The following is a 20,817-nucleotide window of genomic DNA, read 5'->3' as shown; positions in this document are numbered from 1 at the left end:
TCCACATACTTCAGAGTAATAACTGTGTCCTACGGCTTCTTAACCATCCTCATCTCCCTGAAGAAACTTAGACTGGGGTAGAAACTCACCCACCTCTGAATTCCTTTGTTGAAGCAGAAAGAGATTTTTTAAAAGAGAAAAAGAGCATGGAAGTGAGAAAGTTTTTCATGACGGTAATACATCTTTTGAGAAATGAGAAAAAATGAAAAAGAGAAGACACCATCATATTGGCAGAAATAATGAAAGTCCAAGTATCCATAAATTGATCATAGTGCACTGTATTTGTCCAGATGAGACATGAAATCAAAATTTGGAAAGATGTGATGAATTCTCCTTGTCTCCAGAGTATACAACACCTATTCCATCCTAAGAAAGATGAGCTCTACATGGGAAAAGACTCAGCATGGATGAAAGAAACCTTGGGCCAATGGAACCAGGATTCTAGTACTAGCTCTGTTCACTGACTGTACGATTTTAGGCCAAGGAATAACTTATCTCTATCAGTGTTGTTTTTGTTTTGTTTTGCTTTTTATTCACATGATTTCCAAAGTCTGTTTCAGTTCCAACATTCCATGGGACTTGATTCATTAGAGACTTCTAAGACAGTAAGGCTCAAAACATTTTCCTAAGGGCTCAGCAATAAGTATTTTAGGTTTACGGGCCATACAGTCTCTGTATTAATTACTCAGCTCTGCTGTTGTGAAGTGAAAGCCACCATAGATACTGTGCAAACATGCCCGTGTTCCAATACAACCTTACTTATAGACACTGAGACTTGAATTTCATATCATTTTCACACCTTTCTCTTTTTTTCCCCCCCAACCATTTAAAAACATAAAATTCATTCCTAGCTTGCAGGTCTTACAAAAAATGGATGGCAGGTCAGTTTGGACCCCCAGATCACAGTTTGCTGACCCCTGGTCTACAGCATCAGGTAAATATTATGAGCTGGAAAACCATGGTGATGATTCTGGATGAGCTTGAAAAGCCAGTAACTTGCGTTCAACAACAGACAATAGTACGGGGGGAAATTTTTGTTTACCCAGTTGCCTAATTAGCAGGATAGAACAATAGTCGCTTTTGCGTCTCAGCTAATAGCCAACAATTACTTAAGTTTTGGGTATATTTTCAGACCTACAGAAATGCTCACATAATCACACATCAGAAAATGTACATAAAAAATTCAGGACTCTCTGGCAGAAAAAAAAAAAATGACTATAAAATGAACCAGACAACTCTATGTCTTCTCCTGAAATCACTCCTTGCACGCCACATCCTGATGACCTCTTTTTGCTACCCTACCTCTATCAGATAGCATAACAAATGATTTTACACGTTTAAAAAAGAGGAAAATAAGACACTGGTTTTTATTGTTATTGCTCGAGCTTTTTGGTTTGTTTAGGAGGAAAGAAATTGTAATTAAATAATAGGCATATATCACCTATGTATAAGCACAGTATTAGCAATACATACACAGCAGAGATTTGAAGCCACGTGGAGAGGCACTGTGTAACACTTGACACAGGAGACAATCTGTGAAGAGAGAAAGATTGGATAGTCAAGTAATCAATCTTCTCTAGAGTGAACTTTGATTAAGAGATGGCAAAAGATGGAGTGCTATGGTGACAGCACTTCTCCCAATATCAATGAGAGGTAGATTATCATTATTTAATCAGAAAACTCATACCTTGTCCCAGTTAGGGGGTGAAATAGGGATGGGGCTTGCAGGGCAGGTCCCTTGATGGGAGAGAAAACCGAAAATGTTATATCCATTCAGGAAGATGTAAGAGCTCTGGAGGGCCTTCTCAGTCATGCCTTATTCTTAATTTATAATTAAGTCAGCCTGATCAATAGACATAGAAGAAGGTCAACTTTCCCAATCTCAAACTTTTAAACACTCTCTCCCCCAAAATACGAAGAACTGGTCCTGACCAGCTGGTCTAAACAGTGTTCTTTTGGAGGGTGGGAGGGAGGGGAGGGTGGGTGATGGGCATTGAGGAGGGCACCTGTTGGGATGAGCACTGGGTGTTGTATGGAAACCAATTTGACAATAAATTTCACATTAAAAAATAAAATAAACAGTGTTTTTTCCATTATTTGCCTCCACTCTAGCTTACACCAGTCTCCAAATTGTTCCCCAGATACTCAGTCCTCCTCATCTCCATCTCTTTGTTCAGTCTATTTTCTCTCCCTGGATTCCCTTCCATCTCTGTTCCACCTTTTCTATTCCTACCCATATGCCAGGACCCAGCATTAGTTCTAGCTATATCATGAAGACCCCCATTAACTCCAGCCAAAACAATATTTCCCCCAAATAATACAAGCGAAGATGTGCTCTGAAAACTACAAAATGCTCTGCAAATATGAAGTATTATTATTATCTTGGGGAGCATTTAAGTTTAGTACGTTATATTTTCTCTAAAAGTGTTTCCTAAGTGTTTCATATGCTGTTGGTGGTAACAACACAACAGCCTGTTAAGGAAGGCAGGAATCACATGGTATTTTTTTGCACCCTCAGAGTCCCTACCAGTGCCTAGCTACAGTTAACACTCAATTCCAATGGAATGAATTAATTAAAACAATGGCTTTCTTCACCTCAAAGCTTCTCATTGGGCCAGTGATGATGTTGTTAAACACATAAGAAGTAGTTGGTTAAGACATACGACTGTAAATGAAACCTTGAAAGTAGAGTAAATTTGAGACTTACATTCAGTGGAATTCAACCATCTTCTTCCATTTTACTCATAAAGCTATGACCTGGGAGCTAAATTCCCTAAATCACAGAGTCAGTGTTCCAAGAATGGTTTGCTTCACGATGTTTCAGAACTTTGTCTCAGGTCAAAGGTTCAGATACTGTAGTTCTCAAATTTGGTATTGTTTGTTTTGATTGTTGTCTGTTTTCGCTTCCTGATTCAGCAGTGGAGCATGCGTCCTCTGTCCTATTTCCTTTGGTTGGCCTGATTTATGGATGTTTTGGTCTAACAGCCATACATAGCTTTGGAGCAAAATCACGGCAAGTTTTAGTCTGCAGTTAGGTAAGTGCAGTTCCAGCTGCCTGGAGGTGTGGCTACAGATTTACTTTATGACCCCGACCTTGCTTCCTCAGTCTGCCCCATGAGAAAAATGACCCTTGCCATAGTCTACTTCCTAGGGCTGACGGAAGAATAACCCCAAATAAAATAGGGCGAGGTAAGGACAAATGAAAACATGATGCTGTCACAACTTGTGCTTCGGCCTCTGTTCCCTTCGCGGGGTGGGGGTGGGGTTTAGGGACCCTTAATGACTGGGCCTCACCCCACCTCTCCGAGGCCTAATCTGACTTGCCCCCAGAGTCCCGAGCCCCACCCGAACCACTGTGTCGGGGACTGAGATGTCTATCAGAATCCGAAACAGACATTAACGTATAGATTGCTGTACAAATCTCCGGACTTTCCGATGAGGGGAAGGGGTCGCCTTCCTGCACTACGCAACCTGGCTGTACGGTCTCCATGGTAACAGCGAGGCCGAGAGAAGCGGCTCTCCCTCGCCTGACAACCCGCCCCCAGGCAGGACTGACCAATGGTCCTGTGGGTTACCTAAAGGATAGTATGATTGACAACGGGATGGGACGGGGGCGGAGTCAGGACTGCCCCGACCCAATCTAACTTGAGCCTCGACCAAAAGCACCGACCAATCGGAGGGCGTAAAGAAGAGCGACGTGCCCACCCACCCCGCTCCGCGTTGCCTGGAGGCCCTGTGGACGTAAGCAAATAAGAAGGAAACTGGGCGTTGAAAGAGTGGCGCTGATTAGCGGATCTGGAATCGCCTGGATGAAAACCCACTTGTGATTCGTCGTAAGTAGATCAAAGCCCCTGTGGGCTGGAACTGGCCGGACAGTGAGGTGTGAGTAGGGGACCTGGGAGAAGGAGAGCCAGGTGAGGGGGAGGTGGGAAAAGTGGGGGCGGCTGAGAAGGGAGAATGGCGGAGGCTGGGGCTGAGGAGTATGGAAGAAAGCGTGGGTGGGTGGCTGTGCGTGGACTCTCAGAGCACCCTTACCCTTAGCGTAGATCTGGACCCGAGGCCCGGTGGCTAATAAATACTTAATTGGGAAATTAATTAGGAAAGAAGGAATGGTTTAATTTTCATGCTCCTAAGAAAGTGAAATGTCAGTGCCTGATTCCAATACCTTGTGATCGAGACCTTCATCTTTCCAGTCTGGGAGGTAGCTGGGCGAACATTCTTCAAATGAGACCTGGGGGCGAGGTTTTCCTGCGCCAGTTTGAACCAGCTACAGGGCTGGGGAGAGACGCTAGAGCCCTGGTTCCTGGGGTATTGACGCTCCAGCACTGAGGTGCTGCTGTCCGGAGAGCCCATGGTGATGCAGCTAATAGTCGCTATGGTACCTTCAAGTCCAAACACCACCCAGGAAAGGAGGTGGGAGGACGAGATCTGGATCCATCGATCCCCTTTTTCTCTCAGTGCGTTGAGATGATGTCATATGGATGGCATTTAGGTAGCTCCACGATTGATTTTTCCCAGACTTGCGTTCTACTTAATTACAAAGGTGAGAGCATTATCCTAATATATTAAAATTAAAGCCATAGTGGAATGTTTAATGTAGAAAAATGATTCCCCCCCCCCCCCCCCCGCATTATAGTTGAAGGTTTGGAAGGCTATAAAGGAAAGGGAAAAGGAATCCTCGAAGAAGGGCCATTCACCCCTGTAATCCCTGTTTTCTGCCTTCAAGGGCTTGAGCCAGTGACAGTCCAGGAATGGGTGAACTACCTATCTCCCACCACCAGCAGCACTAGGGCCAAGCTACCTTCTATGGAATCCACATTTGTATTGAACTGTAAGTCATCTTGTAATGGCCATTATTATTCTCACACATGATTGACAGCGGTGGTGAACAGTGTATTTTTAATCTATAAGGCTGTACATGCAGGGGTCAGGCACCTTAACGTATGCCTCTATCAGTTTTCTCTGAGAGCTGCATGAAAGGGTATGAAGAACCAATGGTAAATGAATGAGGACTGCACTCTATGTACCTCTTAAAGTTTTGGGCAATCTCTTTCCAAAGAAGGACCTCACAGCATGAGCACAGAGGGGGGAAATTGGCCTCATAACTGTTCTGCTGGTCAGCTACTAAACAGGGTGTTCAAATAGAGACATTATTTTACTCTGATTCTAGTCTACCTGCTTTAAATGCCATAGACTTAGGTAAATGGACTTTGGAAACCAGGTTGGCTAAACCATCCATTCTCCAGGTTTGAAAAAGTCCTGGACATTAATCAAAAACACCATGGTTTTAATCATTTTGCATATTTATAATACATATTTTATTACAAGCATTATTTCCACGCTGAATTTAACAGTATAAAATGACTAGATGTTCACTCCTTTCCCATAACAGCACTCTATATGCTATATCCAGCCTTTCCTTTCCAAGCTTAGTGTGAAAATGTATAGATTGGTTATAAAGTGATGAACCTCATTCTTATTTTTTAAATTTTTTTTTTTCTCAGCGTTTTTATTTATTTTGGGGACAGAGAGAGACAGAGCATGAACGGGGGAGGGGCAGAGAGAGAGGGAGACACAGAATCGGAAACAGGCTCCAGGCTCTGAGCCATCAGCCCAGAGCCTGACGCGGGGCTCGAACTCACGGACCGTGAGATCGTGACCTGGCTGAAGTCGGACGCTTAACCGACTGCGCCACCCACGCGCCCCTAAATTTTTTTTTAATCTTTATTTTTGAGAGAGCGAGAGAGACAGAGTGCGAGTGGGGGAAGGGCAGAGAGAGAGGGAGACACAGAATCCCAAGCAGGCTCCAGACTCCGAGCCATTAGCACAGAGCCCAAACCAGGGCTAGAACCTACGAACCCTGAGATCATGACCTGAGCCGAAGTCAGATGCTTAACTGACCGAGCCACCCAGGCACCCTGTGATGAACCTCATTCCTATAAGAACTTGGGGATATTTATCTCCTTACTTAAAAGCCATGTCCTATATGGACCCCAATGTCTCATGAACATTTAAGCTTCCATGGGGGATTGAAGCACAATGTTTCTAATAGAACCAGCTTCGGCTACCACTTGCCCTGTATTCTAGGTGTTAGAGTTGGTCCAAGTTTTACAGGTTATTTGTGCAATATCCAAAACAGCAGCAATTAAACTTAACTAGTTACCTTGTTAGGGTAGTACAAGTCAGCTCAGTCAACCAAGCAGGAAACCTGAGTCTTCTCTAACACCTTTTCTCTCAACCCCTTTCCATTTTCACAGGTAAGGCAGGAGTCCAGACCCTCATCATCCCTTACCCAGAGAGTCCCCTATTGGTCACTAATCTCTGGTCTCTGAGTTCGATTCATATGCACTGAGCCACCAGCTACCTGGTTAAAAATTAAGAATTATCTCAAAAATTTCATAAACAGACAATCACACTGGGTAGTATAATGAATACCTATGCCCTATTAACTGGATTAACAAACATTAACATTTGGGCACCTCGGCTTCAGTTTTTTCTTTGAAATAAATAAAACATCCCAGATTTAATCCTCAGATCCCTTTTGTTCTCTTTTCTGGCCCCATTTACCTTCCTCCCTTCTTCCCTCCCAGAGGCAAACATTCTTTTGAAAGTGTTGTACATCATTCATGCCCATGTATTTGTATTTCTGTGGTATATCTGTACATTATAAATGATATAAATTGCTTTTTTTTATTTTAAAAATACAAGTAGTGTCATACTGTGGCTTCATTTTGTAATTTGCTTTTATTACTCAACATTAAAAAAAATTTTTTTTAATGCTTACTTATTTTTGAGAGAGAGAGAGGGAGAGAGATTGTGAGCGGGGAAGGGGCAGAGAGGGATACAGAGAATACCAAGCAGGCTCCGCACCATCAGCACAGAGCCCAACATGGGGCTTGAACTCACGAACCGTGAGATCATGACCTGAGCCAAGATCAGTTGGACGTTCAACCAACTGAGCCACCCTGGCGCCCCTCAACATTGTTTTTGAGATACGTTCATATCAATACAGATAGCCAAGTTCATTTATTCTAGTGTTTCTTATGAGTATAATGTTGTATCCGTTCTTATGAGTGTAACATCATATCCATTCCCTTATTGGTGGACACTTAACGTTTTTTCAGATGTTTTGCTATTATGAAAAAAGCTGCAATAAACATCCCTGTACATGTCTCTTAATGCAAGAATTTTTCTAGAACAGTGGTTCTCCAAGGGGGTGGTACTGCCCTGTTGGTCATTTTGGAATTTGTGAGAGCATACTTAGTTATAATTGTGATTTTGGCAGCATTACTGGGGTTTACAGAGCAGGGTGGGATGCTAGATGTTCTGCAGTGAAGAACTGTCCTGCATCCTGCACAATTTTTGAGTGTCCCACAGGGTAGCCATTTATAATCTGAGCCTAGAGCCTAACTCCATTTTTCATATAAACATTATATATATGTGTGTGTATATGTATGTATATATATATATATATATATATTTTTTTTTTTTTTTTTTTTTTTGGCACAGCTTGCTATAGTAAAATTTCCAGGAATGCAGCTCAAATGTAAATCAAGGGGAAATTATACTTACTTGTGTTTTGGAACTTTAACAAGAGTTGTTCATCACTTGAGAAGATCGCATAACCGAAGGCAGCCCAGCTCGTGGTATTTGAGTTGCCATACAACACACCTGCATGAGCCTGCATTTGTAGCTTTTGCGTTCGTGGCGATTCTAAGTTTAGGTGCAAGCATCTGACTGCTGTACTTCATTATGTATTCTAGTGTAGTCAGCCTGAACATTTGTATATTTAAACATATGCTGCTTTATTATGAATTACTTTCCATTTAAAATTGGCTTGTATAGGATATAAAGTAGAGGTCGAGTATTACTCTTTTCTGATTGGATAATCATTTGTCCCAACACCATCTATGAAATCCTTTACCTGCTGAAGCCAAGCCGACTCTGTCCTGTACAAAGTTCTCATAAATACACGGATCTGTTTCTGGATTCTCTATTTTATTCCGCTGATCCATGTGTCTTTATGCCATATCACACTGTTTTAATTACCTTGGTTTTATAATGTGTCTTGCGGCAGTTGGTAACAAGAAAGGCAAGTCTCCATCCTAGTTCTCAAAATTGTTTTCGCTATTCTTGGGCTTTTGCTCTTCCATATGAATTGAGGATCCGTTTTCAAGTTCCATGAGTTCCACAAAAATTTATTTTGAGATTTTGGTTAGAATTGCATTGAATTGATATTGAGATCTTTTAATATTGAACCATTCTGTCCAGGAAGATAGGTTATTTCTCTGTTCAGGTCTGTTTTGTTAGTCTCCTAGGGCCTTTAAAAATATATACCTTTTAATAAAGTTGAACAATTTTTGCTGTAAAAACCATACACACCTTTTTTTGGATTTATTCCTACTTATACACACACATATCTTTCTATTACAAAAGTTTCAAATACATTCAAAAGTATAAAAAATATTAGAGCCAAAACTTGTGTACTCATGATCCAGCTTCAACAATTCCCCCACGACCAGTCTTATTTCATGTTACCCTCCCCTCCCCTCCTCTCCCTGGATAATTATGAAGTTCCCAGACACAATTTTCTGTTCTCTGTGTTATGTGTATGTATGTATGTGTGTGTGTGTGTGTGTATATATATGTATATATATAAATGTGGTCACATGGCTAAATATATATATATATATAAATATAAATATAAAATATATATATAAATATAAAAAAATATATATATATATATTTTAGCCATGTGACCACAATGTCACATATATAAATGGTAACATGGCTAAAAGATGGTGATAGATAGCTATAAAGATGGTGAGATAGATATATATATATATGTATATATATATATATATATATATATATATATATATATATTTTAGCCATGTGACCACAATGTCACCACAGTTTAACAAATAAATAATTATTCCCTAATACCATTGACTATCCAGATACTGGTCAGATTTCCCAAGTTGTGACATTTGGCTTGTTTGAATCAGGGTTCTAATTTCTCCATGTCTTTGTCAGCACTTGGTGGTGTTGCCTCCTCCAGAACAAAAAGATAATAGATGATTTAATTTTGAACTGTCCTTTCTCATCCTCCACACAACTGTTGACAAATATTTTAGCTCTACCTTTTTTTTTTTATTATTGAAGTATAATTGGCCTACAATGTTATATTAGTTTCAAGTATACAACGTATTGAATCACTGTGACTTATTTATTTCATACTGCAAGTTTGTAGCTCCCCAGCCATTCTGGTGGCTATCTAGAGGGATTGCAATTTGGTTTTCATTTGCAAGTTCCTAATGACTAATGTAATTGAGCACCTTTTCACACATTCATTGGCTGTTCGTATATCCACTTTAAGTTTCTGAGAGAGAGATACTAAAATCTCCACTAAATTTGTGGGTCTGTCCATTTATTGCAGTGGTTTTGGCTTTATATATTTTGAGGCTTTGTTTGAGATTCACATTTGTCCTGAGTTGTATCTATTCACTATGCTCTTTGTGAATATTGCTATTAATACCTTTCAAAGCTTCCCATTCTGTTTTGCTCGATACTCATTGTTTCAGATTTTTTTAAATTGTGGTTAAAAAGACACATAAAATTTACCATCTTAACCATTTTTAAACGTTCAATTAAGTAGTCTTAAGTATATTCACGTTGTTGTGCAACAGATCTCTAGAGCTTTTTCATTTTACAGAACTGAAATTCTATATCCATTGAACATCACCCCATTTCCCCTGTCCCCTTGTTTTTGTTTTGTTTGTATTTGCTTTTTCAATCTGTTTATTAGCAGCCTTTGCTTTCCTTGCAAAGAGCTGGTTTAAAAAAAAAAAAAATCTAAGGGCACCTGGATGGCTCAGTTGGTTAAGCATCTGACTCTTGATTTCAGCTCAGTTCATCTCATGATTTGTGGGATCTTAATCCCCTTCATCTATTTCACCCACCCTCCACCTACCTCCCCTAAGGCAACCACCAGTTTGTTCTCTGTATTTAAGAGTCTGGTTTTTTTGTTTGTTCACTTGTTTTGTTTGTTCAGTTCCACATATGGTGACATTATATGTTATTTGTCTTTCTCTAGTTTATTTCACTTAGCATAATGCTCTCTAGCTTCATCCATGTTGTTGCAAATGGCAAGATTTAATTCTTTTTTATGGCTGAGTAATATTCCAGTGTGTGTGTGTGTGTGTGTGTGTGTGTGTGTGTGTGTGTGTGTGTATCACATCTTCTTTATCCATTCATCTATTGATGGACACTTAGGTTGCTTCCATATTTTGGCTACTGTAAATAAATGCTGCAATAAACATATGGGTGCATGTATCATTTCAAATTAGTGTTTCCATTTTTTTGGGGTACATACCCAAATATTAAGTCATACGGTCTTTCTTTCTTTCTTTCTTTCTTTCTTTCTTTCTTTTTTTTAGAGTTTATTTATTTTGAGAGGTGAGGAAAGAGAGAGCATGAGCTGGGGAGGGGGCAAACAGGGGAGAGAGAATCCTAAGTAGGCTCCACAGTGTCAGCCAGAGCCCAAGGTGGGGCTCGATCTCCTGAACCATGAGATCATGACCTGAGCTGAGATCAAGCATTGGACACTCAACCGATTGAGCCACCCAAGTGCCCCAGATCATATGATATATCTATTTTTGATTTTTTGAGGAACCTCTGTGCCGTTTTCCACAGTAGTTGTACCAATTTGTTTCACCAATAGTGTATGAGGCTTCATTTTTATCCACATCCTCACCAACACTTACTATCTCTTGTCTTTTTAATCCCAGCCATTCTGGTTAGTGTGATGTCGTATCTCATTGTGGTTTTGATTTGCATTTCCCTGATGAGTAATGTTGAGCATCTTCTCATGTGTCTGTTGGCCATCTGTAGGTCTTTTTTGGAAAAATGTTTCTTCATGTCCTCTACCCATTTTTTTTCTTTCTTAAAAATGATTTTATTTACTTATTTTGAGAGAGAGAGAGAGAGAGAGAAAGAGCATGAGATGGGAAGGGCAGAGAGAGAGGGAGAGGGAGAATCTCAAGCAGGCTTGTTGTCAGTGCAGAGGCCAATGTGGGGCTCAATCTCATGAACCGTGAGACCATGACCTGAGCAGAAATCAAGAGTCAGAGGCCTAACTGAGTGAGCCACCCAGGCGCCCCTACCCAGTTTTTAATTAGAGTGGGTTTTTTGGTGTTGAGTTACAGTTCTTTACATGTTTTGGGTATTAACCCCTTATGGGACATATCATTTGCAAATATCTTCTCCCATTCACTAGGTTGCCTTTTTGTTTTGTTGATAGTTTCCTTTGTTGCACGAAAGCTTTTTATTTTGGTGTAGTCCCAATATTTTCTTTTTGCTTTTGGTTTCCTTGCCTGAGGAGACATATCCATAAATATGTTGCTGTTGTTCTTTGTTTTTAACTCTTCAAAAAGTGTGCCCTTCTTATCGTTACAGAAATCTTTACCATCAATATTTCCCAGTATACTTCTCACCATTACTCCTTACATCTCATGCCTTCTTTCTTGGTTCATTTTCATTCTTGCTCAAGTACACCTATGACAGGTGAGCTCCATTTCAGTCTTTGTATGTCTGAAAACATCTTTATTTTATACCCAGTCTCACAGGAGCCTTGCATGCCGACTTGTGCAGCATCCCTACAGAAAGGTTTCAGTTGTCTCTGCCGGGCTCTTATGGGTTTCTCACTTTTGGACTGGTTTTATGTTGACCTTACTACTTGCGATTCCCATAGCACTTTGGTAGTATGATTTGAACCCCACACCTGCATGTGGTGTGGGATTAGGAATCAGATTCCTCTTGGGTTATTCTTTTTTCATCCATGGCCTGAGGTCCTTGGCCAACTTTCTTCCAACGTAAGTCAGCAGCAGATGTTTTAGTCCCTATTTCAAAGAGAGGTGAGCCCTTTCAGGGCTTAGCTTTAGGCCTTGATCTTTTCTTATTTTTTCAAATTTTTATTTAAATTGTAGTTAGTTAATGGAGCGCCTGGGTGGCTCAGTTGGTTAAGTGTCCCACTCTTGATTTCAGCTCAGGTCATGATCTCAAGGTTCATGAGTTTGAGTCCTGCATCAGGCTCTGCACTAACAGTGTGGAGCATGCTTGGAATTCTCTGTCTTCCTCTCTCTCTGCCCCTTCCCCGCTCATGTACACTGTCTTTCTCTCTCTTAAAATAAATAAATATTAAAAAAATAAATTCTAGTTAGTTAACATATAGTGCAATATTGGTTTCAGTAGTAGAATTCAGAGATTCATCACTTACATACAACACCCAGTGCTCACTATAAGAAGTACTCTTTTTCATACCCATCACCCATCTGCCCATCCCCCCCACCTCCCTCCATCAAACCTCAGTTTGTTCTCTATCATCAAGAGTCTCTTATGATTTGTGTCTATTTCTCTTTTTTCTCCCCCCCATATGTTCATCTGTTTTGTTTCTTAAATTCCACATGTGAATGAAATCTTACGGTATTTGTCTTTCTCTGGCTGACTTATCATTTCACTTAGCATAATGCACTGTAGCTCCATCCATGTTGTTGCAAATGGCAAGATTTCATTCTTTTTGACGGTTGAGTAATATTCCATCACACACACACACACACACACACACACACACACACACACACCCCACATCTTCTTTATCCATTCATCAGTCAGTGGACATTTGGGCCTTTCCGTAGTTTGGCTATTATCAATAATGCTGTTGATGCCTTGTCTCATTTTCAGTTCTCTGTATCATGGGTCTAAGACTTCATCTGTCTGGGAGAGGACCACTGCAAAGGTCTGCAGCTGGTTTTGGTACCCTGTAGACCTTTGGGCTCAGCTCCTGCTTACACTCAGGCTTTGAATTACACTTTCATTTATAGCACTTAAGGATTTTCCTTTATTGCTTCTGAGCTCCACTGTGTATTGAATTCTTTTTGCTCTATTTTATTAAGCATTTCTATGTGTTCACTGTTGTGTGAGGTACTTTCCTTGTTAGGTCTGTCCAGCATATCGACCAGAAGTTACAGTCATCTTTCTAAAGCTAAGTATGATCCTATCACCCCTTTACTTGATTTCTGTGGACTTGTTAGCACTGCTTCATTTCTTCATCCAACAAATATTTCTTGCTCATAACATCAGTGGTGAGAGCTGGGGATACTGTGGTGAGCAAGAAATAACGTCTCTGCCCTCCTGGAGTTCACCATACTGGCTGGAGACACAGAAAGTCAGCCTGTAAACAATAAGTAAAAATGGGAACTACAGTTAGTGAAATGTCCCCTGAAGGAAATAAGGAGTGATGGAGAGCAGTTGTTTGGGGGTTACGTTAGCGAGAGCCGACAGGTGAGACCTCTCTGAGGAAGTTACATTTAAAGCTGAAATCAGGAGGATGAGGAGAGGCCAGCCGTGCAAATATTAGAGGGCTTGTTGGGGGCCGGGGGCTAATTCCAGGTAGTGGAAACAGCAAGTACAAGGAGCCAGAGGTGGGGAACACCGGGCAGTTTAGAATTACCGAGATGAAACCATGTGCTCGAATGGGGGGGGGGTGTGCCCCAGTTAGAGAGGCAAGTGGGAGCCCAGCCTCATCTGCTGCCACTCCTCTCTCTGCCCACCCCATTCCTACCCGTCATCTTGCCGCACTGATTCTTCCCCAAAGGGGTCTGTGTGAAGTCACATCCCTGGTAAAGCCCTCCTCACTATCTCAGTTCCCACCGTACTTTGTCTCCTATCACAATATGGTGTGGAGAGCTGTTCACATGACGGTGTTCTCCAGGGGGCCTGCAGCTTCTGTCACAAGGTATGTCTTATTTACCGTCATGATCCCCAGACTGTGACACAATGCTTTACGTGGTAGGCACATAATAGATGTTGATTGAATAAGTGTTTGTTTGGTTTTTTGACAGTTCATGCTTAGGGCTTCCTTTCTGATCTTTCCAATGCCTTTATAACAGAACTTCTCATAGATCATAATTTTTGTGGTATTTAGACCATCAGGGTAAGGAAAACCATCAACTGAGGAGGAATTTATTTGCTTAAGATTTGTCTCTGATCCAGAAGGGGAAGATCGGGGGAGGTGCTATAGAATCAGTGGAGTGGGTCCAATGGTGGCCCCTGAAAAGATTGTGCCCACCTCCTAATCCCTGGAAACTGAATGTGACTTTATGTGGAAGAAGGGTCTTCACAGACATAGTTGAGGATTTTGAGGATGAGATCAAACCAGATTCTTCAGGGGGACCCTAAATCCACCACAAGTGTCCTCATAAGGGACAGAAGAGGAGGAGACAGAGACACACAGGAGAAGGCCATGGGAAGACAGAAGCAGAGACTGGAGCCATGCAGCCACAAGCCAAGAAATGCCTGGACCTCCAGAAGCTATAAGAGCCAGGAAGCATTCTCCCCTAGAGCCTTTGGAGAAAGCTGGGCCTGGCTGACACCTTGATTTCAGACTTCTGGCCTCCAGAACTATGAGAGAACAATGTTTTGTTGTAAGCCACTGGTTTGTTAACACATATCCCTTCACCTTATACCTCAGTTACCTCTTCTGTAACATGGCTATAATAATATCTACCTCAGAAGCCTGCTTCCATGATTAAATGAAATATGTGTGTAAGGTACTTAGCAAACTGTGGATGCTCAAAATAGTGACGGCTCCTCTCTTCATCATCGCTGTCTTCAAGGACTTAGGAGTTTGCTTCCTTTTATGAATAAAAACTCAACCATAGAGTGGGACATTTCTGTCTTGTGACTGGGAAGTCAAAGCTCACACCACAGACTTGGCCTGAGGGCTTCAACTTCCACATTGGCTCCATAGTGCTTGACTTGAGTCCTGGTGCCTTCACAGCCCTCCGTTAGCATTTTATATCAAGAGCGAGTTCAGCTTAATGCTGTGGGTTGGGGAAGCCAAACTAGAACTCACATACCAAATTTAAAATGACCTACACGGAGCAAAAAGCAACCTCTCTGTCCTCAGAAAGGTTTGGGGATTTTCAATTTCTAATTCCTTTTTTTTTTTTTTTAATTTTTTTTTCAACGTTTTTTATTTATTTTTGGGACAGAGAGAGACAGAGCATGAACGGGGGAGGGGCAGAGAGAGAGGGAGACACAGAATCGGAAACAGGCTCCAGGCTCTGAGCCATCAGCCCAGAGTCCGATGCGGGGCTCGAACTCACGGACCGTGAGATCGTGACCTGGCTGAAGTCGGACGCTCAACCGACTGCGCCACCCAGGCGCCCCTCAATTTCTAATTCCTATTGAGGGATTGGACATTCCCAAAGACCTGTACTGATGCATCCTATCACACCAGTCATCAGAAGTTCATCATAATGAGTTTGGACTTTCTGTATTTGTATTTGTGTTTATATGTGTATTTGTATTTGTTTTTGTCTGAACACCATTATAAAAGCAGGGAGTGTGTGGAAGACAGGCAGTACCTGCACACAGAGGGCAGACACTTTATGGTGGTGGGAAGGCCCCAGGGCTGAGCTGGGGTGCAGTGCTTATGCTTCCTTTCTCCCACAGATGGCTGGCACAGTGCTCGGAGTGGGGGCTGGAGTGTTCATCTTAGCCCTGCTCTGGGTGTTAGTGCTGCTGCTGTGTGTGCTGCTGTCCAGAGCGTCTGGTGTAGCGAGGTAAGGCTTTCTCTCCAGCTGAGAGTCCAAGGTAAAAGCAATTAGAAGCGAAATCGCTGATGCTTATTAAACATTTAGAATCCAGAAGACCATTTCTGCAATTACTGGCAGTTTGAATGAATTGTATTTTAACCTGTTGTCATAAGTACTGACTGTATTATTGATGCTTTGAAGCAGAGGTGAGAGAAGGGAAGTGGTGTTTTCTAGTTTTCACGGTAGAGGAGATGGGGGGACATGAGAGATGAAAAGGAAATCTGCTTTTGCTGCCTGTGAATTTCTTGGTGTGTGTGTGTGTGTGTGTGTGTGTGTGTGTGTGTGTGTCTTAATTGTTCAGACTTAGGGCACATGCAGGTCCAGTCTTGAGGCTCTAACCTGGGCCTAGGGACACTTCAGGAGCACCAAGGGCTTGGGCTGGTTCTCTCTCGGGCACTGGCCTCAGAACACTGACTTTAACAACGCTATAGAGCTGTGCTCTGGCCAGACAGTATCGGTATGAAGCAGTGAACTATGTGATTTACCAAAGTATTCCAGTCTGAAAACAAACTGAGAGATTGAGAAGAGGGGAGGGCTGCTTTGATTTTTCATGATTATGACATTTTTTGCAGAGGCAAAAATTAAAACTACCAATTCCCATTCTTAGGAATTGGGAATTATGGGAATAAATAGGAATGAATCCAGCTGGGGACCTGTCTAGAAAGAAGGGCTTTGGGATGAAGGAGAGACCATTTCTAAATTTGCTGGACAGTGTGGACAGCAGGTCTCTAGGCCTTGTTAATAGGCTGAAACTTAGAATATTGGCTCCAAGGAAGAGCCAGTCCAAACCTCACTGATTAGAGAGGAATCTGTAAAGCGTGCTTGTGACATTCTGTCTTTTGACCCCAGGTTCTCTGTCATTTTTGTATTCCTCGGTGCTCTAATCATCACATCAGTTCTGCTGGTCTTCCCTCGAGCCAGTGAAGTCCCAGCCCCAGAGGTCGAAATGAAGGTAAAACTATTGGTTTTATTTTGCCCTCCTGAGTTATAACTCTTGCTTCTCTCGGTCTAGACCTCCATCCTGCCCTGAGGTGTTCCCCGATGTCAGGTCGGCCGACATGTGTTAGAAGTGTAAAGTTAAAACAAAGGTGGGGAAAGCCGAGAGGGAGTTTTAAATTCCCCTCTCCTTCCACCCAGACTGAGAATCTCACTCTGATTGCCACGTGCAAGACCACTGGGCAGTTATTTGCCTGATTGGAGTGCATCCCCACTGTGCATCGAGTTGAACAAGCAGTGTGTCCAAAAGCCACCTGATCCTGTGGGGCTGGAGAGGAGGCAGTGAGTTAGGAACAGGAACAGGGCCTGGCCCTGAAATGAAAGCATCCTCATCCTGGTAGTCTGGGCTCAGGAAGTCGGATCCTGGCCAAAGTGTATGCAGCGCCCTCGGGGTTGCCCTCCCCGTGTTTGATTTTCTCCACTTGTGATGTGAAGAGAGTACTTTCCGTAGAGATCAGTGGGGAAAGAGAATTTCTGTGGAAAGCAGTAATTGTAGAGACAGGTGAATTCAGTACTGACAGTAGTCTGGGAGATCAGCTGGCCCTAGTTCCTGGAACACCATCCGCCAGCACCCACCTCTCTAGGGGGCTTGTTAACCTCTCTCTCATAGCCCTTCTCTGGAGACCCCACCTATTCTAGTCCATTCTGGGCTGGGGCTCTGACTTTACCCTCAGATCTTGGTAATGGCATTGACTTCCTACCTCCCATCTACCTTCTAGCAGCTCCTCCCAACCCCCCCATTTTCATTTTTAAAGTGGGAATAATAATAATAGCTAATATTGTTTAAGGGGTTACTGTGCGTGAGGTTGTTTGCTAAACACGTTGTTTGTATGATCTCACTTAAACCTTAAGACAAGCCTAAATAGTATGAAGTAGGTGCTGTTATTATCCCCATTTTATAGGTAAGGACACTGAGGCTATAAGAGGTTAAAGTAACTTGCCCAAGGTCATACATATATGGGAAGAGGCAGAGCAAGGATTCAAGCTGAGGTCTGTCTGCAAAACCTTCATTGTTGGGGACTCAACAGAATATTGGGGGCCATCCCAGAGAGTTCATGGGTGAGTATTTGACACCAGACAACAGTACACAAAATTATACAACTTCTGAACTAAAATTGGAACACATTTCTAACTCTATCTAGGACTAGTCCTGGCAAAAGGGAGGCAATTTGCTCTGAAAAGTCCAAGGAACCACACAAATTTAAGGAATTATTTCCATACACGTCAGGTGTTTATCAGCATTTGAAAACCACCCTGTCAGTGTAAGTACCACGTGTGGGAGCCAGGAATAGCCTCCCACCTCCATTTCCCTGTCTGAAAGGGAGAGAGTGATGAAGGCAACTATATTTCTGGATTGCTGCAGATGTGAATATTCGAAGAAGGACACAGAGCAAACACTGTTTCGAATTTAATTCCTCTATCCTCTGTCATAGGAGTTTCAGACCCACGAGACAAGAATGAGGTTTGAGCAAAATATGTCCGTCAGCATGGCCAGCAGAATTGGTGTTCTCATTTTCAGGTTTTGAGAACCGGCCCCTGCAGCAGCCTGGCTCAATACTGTATCAATAATACATGACCTGGGCCTTCTGCACCCAAGGCCTGCTAATTGGCTAATTAAAAAGTGAAACGTGTCAAACGAGCAAACATGTAGCCCGCAAGAGACTTGTTCAGTACTGGAGCCAAGGTCAAAGTTATGTTAAAGCTGTTTTATCAAACTGACCTTTGTTGTAAGTTGGCTGTTGGGGTAATCTCTGGAGCGGCCCTTTTCTTCTTGGTATCTTTGGATCTCAGCAATCAGAGCAGTGCTAGGACTTGACAGGTACTTTGTGTATTGCCACTGTATTAGTTTCCTATTGCTGCTGTAACAAAGCAGCAACTTAGGTTTGCAACACAGATGTACTGTTTTACAGTTCTGTAGGTTAGAAGTCCAAATGCAGCCTCACTGTGCTAAAATCAAGGGGTTGGCAGGGCTGTACTCCTTCCTGGAGGTTCTGGGGAAGAATCTGTTTCTTTGCCCTTCCTAGCTTCTAGAGTCCACCCTTGGCTAGTGGCCCCCTGGGTCCATCTTTAGAACCAACAAGGTAACATCCCACTGACTCTACTTCCATCTTGACATCTCTTTCTTTGACCTTCTCTTCCACCTCGCTCTTCCATGTTTAAGGACCCATGTGATTAGACCGGGCCCACCTGGATTGGATAACTCAGGCTAATCTCCCTATTTTAAGGTCAGCCAATCAGCAACCTTAATTCCTTTGCCATGTAATCTAACATATTCACCATTTCTGGAGATTAGGATGTAGACATTTTTGGGTCAATATCCTGTCTACCTCCATTGCCTTTCAAGCATTTGGGATTCTATTCCCTTTGGGAAGCTGTGAAATCACCCTGTCATTTGGTTCATATTCCCTCTCCATTAGATCGATAAATTCAGTTGTTTTTTCCCTTCCCAATTTAAGCAGTGGGACCATTTGGGTCTGGGGAGAGTAGAGCCCTGGCAGTGGACAGTGGACAAGTGGGCAGAGCCAACTCTGAAGTATAGGTTTTGTCAGCAAAGACCAACAGCTTTGGGGCCTCAAGTATGACTGGTTGCCAGACAGCCAACTGTATGATTAGGGCACGTTATTTATCCTGTAAGGATTTTAGTGTCCCAGGCAAAAGGCCATTTAACCTAACCCTTGGAGTACTGGGTTACGAATGTTAGGGTTCAGGACACTTCTGATGAAAATTTTCAAGAATCACCTTTCCATTTTGAAAATGAGCCCTCCTGAAACAGCAGCAGGTTGATGAGTTGGGGGCTTCGATCTTGGATACAGAGGGTTTATTATGCTGTTATATTTTTATATACATTTAAAATTCTCCATAATAAAAAGTTAACAACAACAAAAATGAGACTTTCTAAGACTAAGGAAGCAAGCTTCTCATGAACTCCTTCAGATAACTGATTTCAGAACATAAAAGAGCTCATCTAAGGTCTTTGGAGTGTTTATGAAACCTCCTATATCGAGCCTTTTTTTTCCCCCCTGTACTTCATTAATCTTTTCTTTATCTTGTATTTCCAGCTCAGGGAGTTATTTCCCAACCATTTACAGAAGAGACTCAGATCAGGATGTTTCTGGAAGTCACAAATACAAACAGACTCTGGGCCCACTCATCAAAGATTTCAGATGAGCACAACCAGGGTGCTGAAGTGATAGTAATTTCCTTTTTGATGTTTCTTTCTGCAGATTGTGGATTCCTTTTTCATTGGCCGCTATGTCCTGCTGGCTTTCCTCACTGCTGTCTTCCTTGGAGGCCTCTTTTTGGTTCTCATTCATCATATCCTGGAGCCAATCTATGCCAAACCACTGCGGTCCTACTGAGCACTATTCAGGAAAGCCAAGACCCTGTTCTGTCCTTCGCTTTTGATGTCATTAATGAGCAGAAAGGTACTGTTCAGAGCCTTGTTTTGACAGCCTTCATGCCTTAAGATCAGAGAAATATCCATTCATGACTAGGATAAATCTCTTGAATCCTGGATTCCAAAAATGGGGTTGCAAAATTGGCCCTGCAGAGGCGATTCTCACCATCTTCCGAGGGATACTGCTATCTTCTTAGCACTTGTTCCTCAGGTTTTCTGTTTTGACAGGGAAATAAAGATAGTGATCTGCTTCTGGTAGATTTTCAATCAAGACATCATTAAGTGGATTTTGGGAAAAGGAGCACTTTGGCTTCCCCTGTCCAGTAGACAGAAGAATCTCATCCTTTTGATAATACACAAGATTCTTAGTTACAAGGTTGGGATCAGTTGGAAAGGAAAGGCACTCCAAGTTCGAAAGCTTATTTTAATGTGATGAGTTGGAAGACTTACCCAGATGTTGGTTGTTGACCAGTGTGCATACATATGGTGTCACAGAATCTATACAAGCAATGGGTGTCACTTCTCTCTGCTATAATAAAGCAATAAACAACCGAAGGACCGACTTTCACCTCAGACTCTTGGCCAAGACTTTCTCAGTCTATATTCTATATTTCAAGTTTGCTTGGGGATTAGAAGAAGGGTATGGAAATGTTGATTGTTTGTCTTGTTTCTGTGGATCTCTGGATTCTTTCGGGATTTGATAGCCTTTGTGTGCCTTCTTTAATTACTATAAAGTCCATTTTGGATTATTATCATTTCTTTTCA

At 42.1% G+C, this 20,817-nt stretch overlaps 2 protein-coding genes across 15 annotated transcripts in view; one reads left to right on the top strand and one right to left on the bottom strand.

The window, feature by feature from the left end:
- The window catches only part of PKNOX2 (PBX/knotted 1 homeobox 2), a 318,577-nt gene extending 314,395 nt beyond the window's left edge, over positions 1-4,182 (bottom strand). For 6 of the 10 annotated variants that reach the window (XR_007156113.1, XM_047876870.1, XM_047876873.1 and 3 more), the window contains exon 1: positions 2,708-3,288. The gene's annotated coding sequence lies outside the window, so the exon portion shown is untranslated. Of the gene's footprint in view, positions 1-1,473; positions 1,534-2,707; positions 3,289-3,575; positions 3,677-4,165 lie in introns of those variants that run through there. The other 4 variants (XM_047876874.1, XM_047876871.1, XM_047876872.1 and 1 more) reach the window with 3 other exon arrangements.
- TMEM218 (transmembrane protein 218) lies at positions 3,708-20,804 on the top strand. 5 transcript variants are annotated; one of them, XM_047876890.1, is made up of 5 exons: positions 3,708-3,833; positions 4,727-4,831; positions 15,517-15,626; positions 16,509-16,611; positions 19,880-20,804. In XM_047876890.1, exons 3-5 carry the CDS (start codon positions 15,517-15,519, stop codon positions 20,012-20,014), a joined length of 348 nt encoding a protein of 115 aa, XP_047732846.1. In that variant the 5' UTR covers positions 3,708-3,833; positions 4,727-4,831; the 3' UTR covers positions 20,015-20,804. The 5 variants fall into 5 exon arrangements, with proteins under 5 accessions (XP_047732846.1, XP_047732845.1, XP_047732844.1 ...); XM_047876889.1 differs by lacking the exon at positions 3,708-3,833 and adding an exon at positions 3,839-3,882; XM_047876888.1 differs by lacking the exon at positions 3,708-3,833 and adding an exon at positions 3,842-3,914.
- The last annotated feature ends 13 nt before the right edge of the window (positions 20,805-20,817 follow it).

Source organism: Prionailurus viverrinus, chromosome D1 (genome assembly GCF_022837055.1).
Source record: "Prionailurus viverrinus isolate Anna chromosome D1, UM_Priviv_1.0, whole genome shotgun sequence".
Taxonomy (NCBI): domain Eukaryota; kingdom Metazoa; phylum Chordata; class Mammalia; order Carnivora; family Felidae; genus Prionailurus; species Prionailurus viverrinus.
The sequence above is the reverse complement of the archived record's forward strand: the minus strand, read 5'-3'. Positions and strand labels throughout refer to the sequence as shown.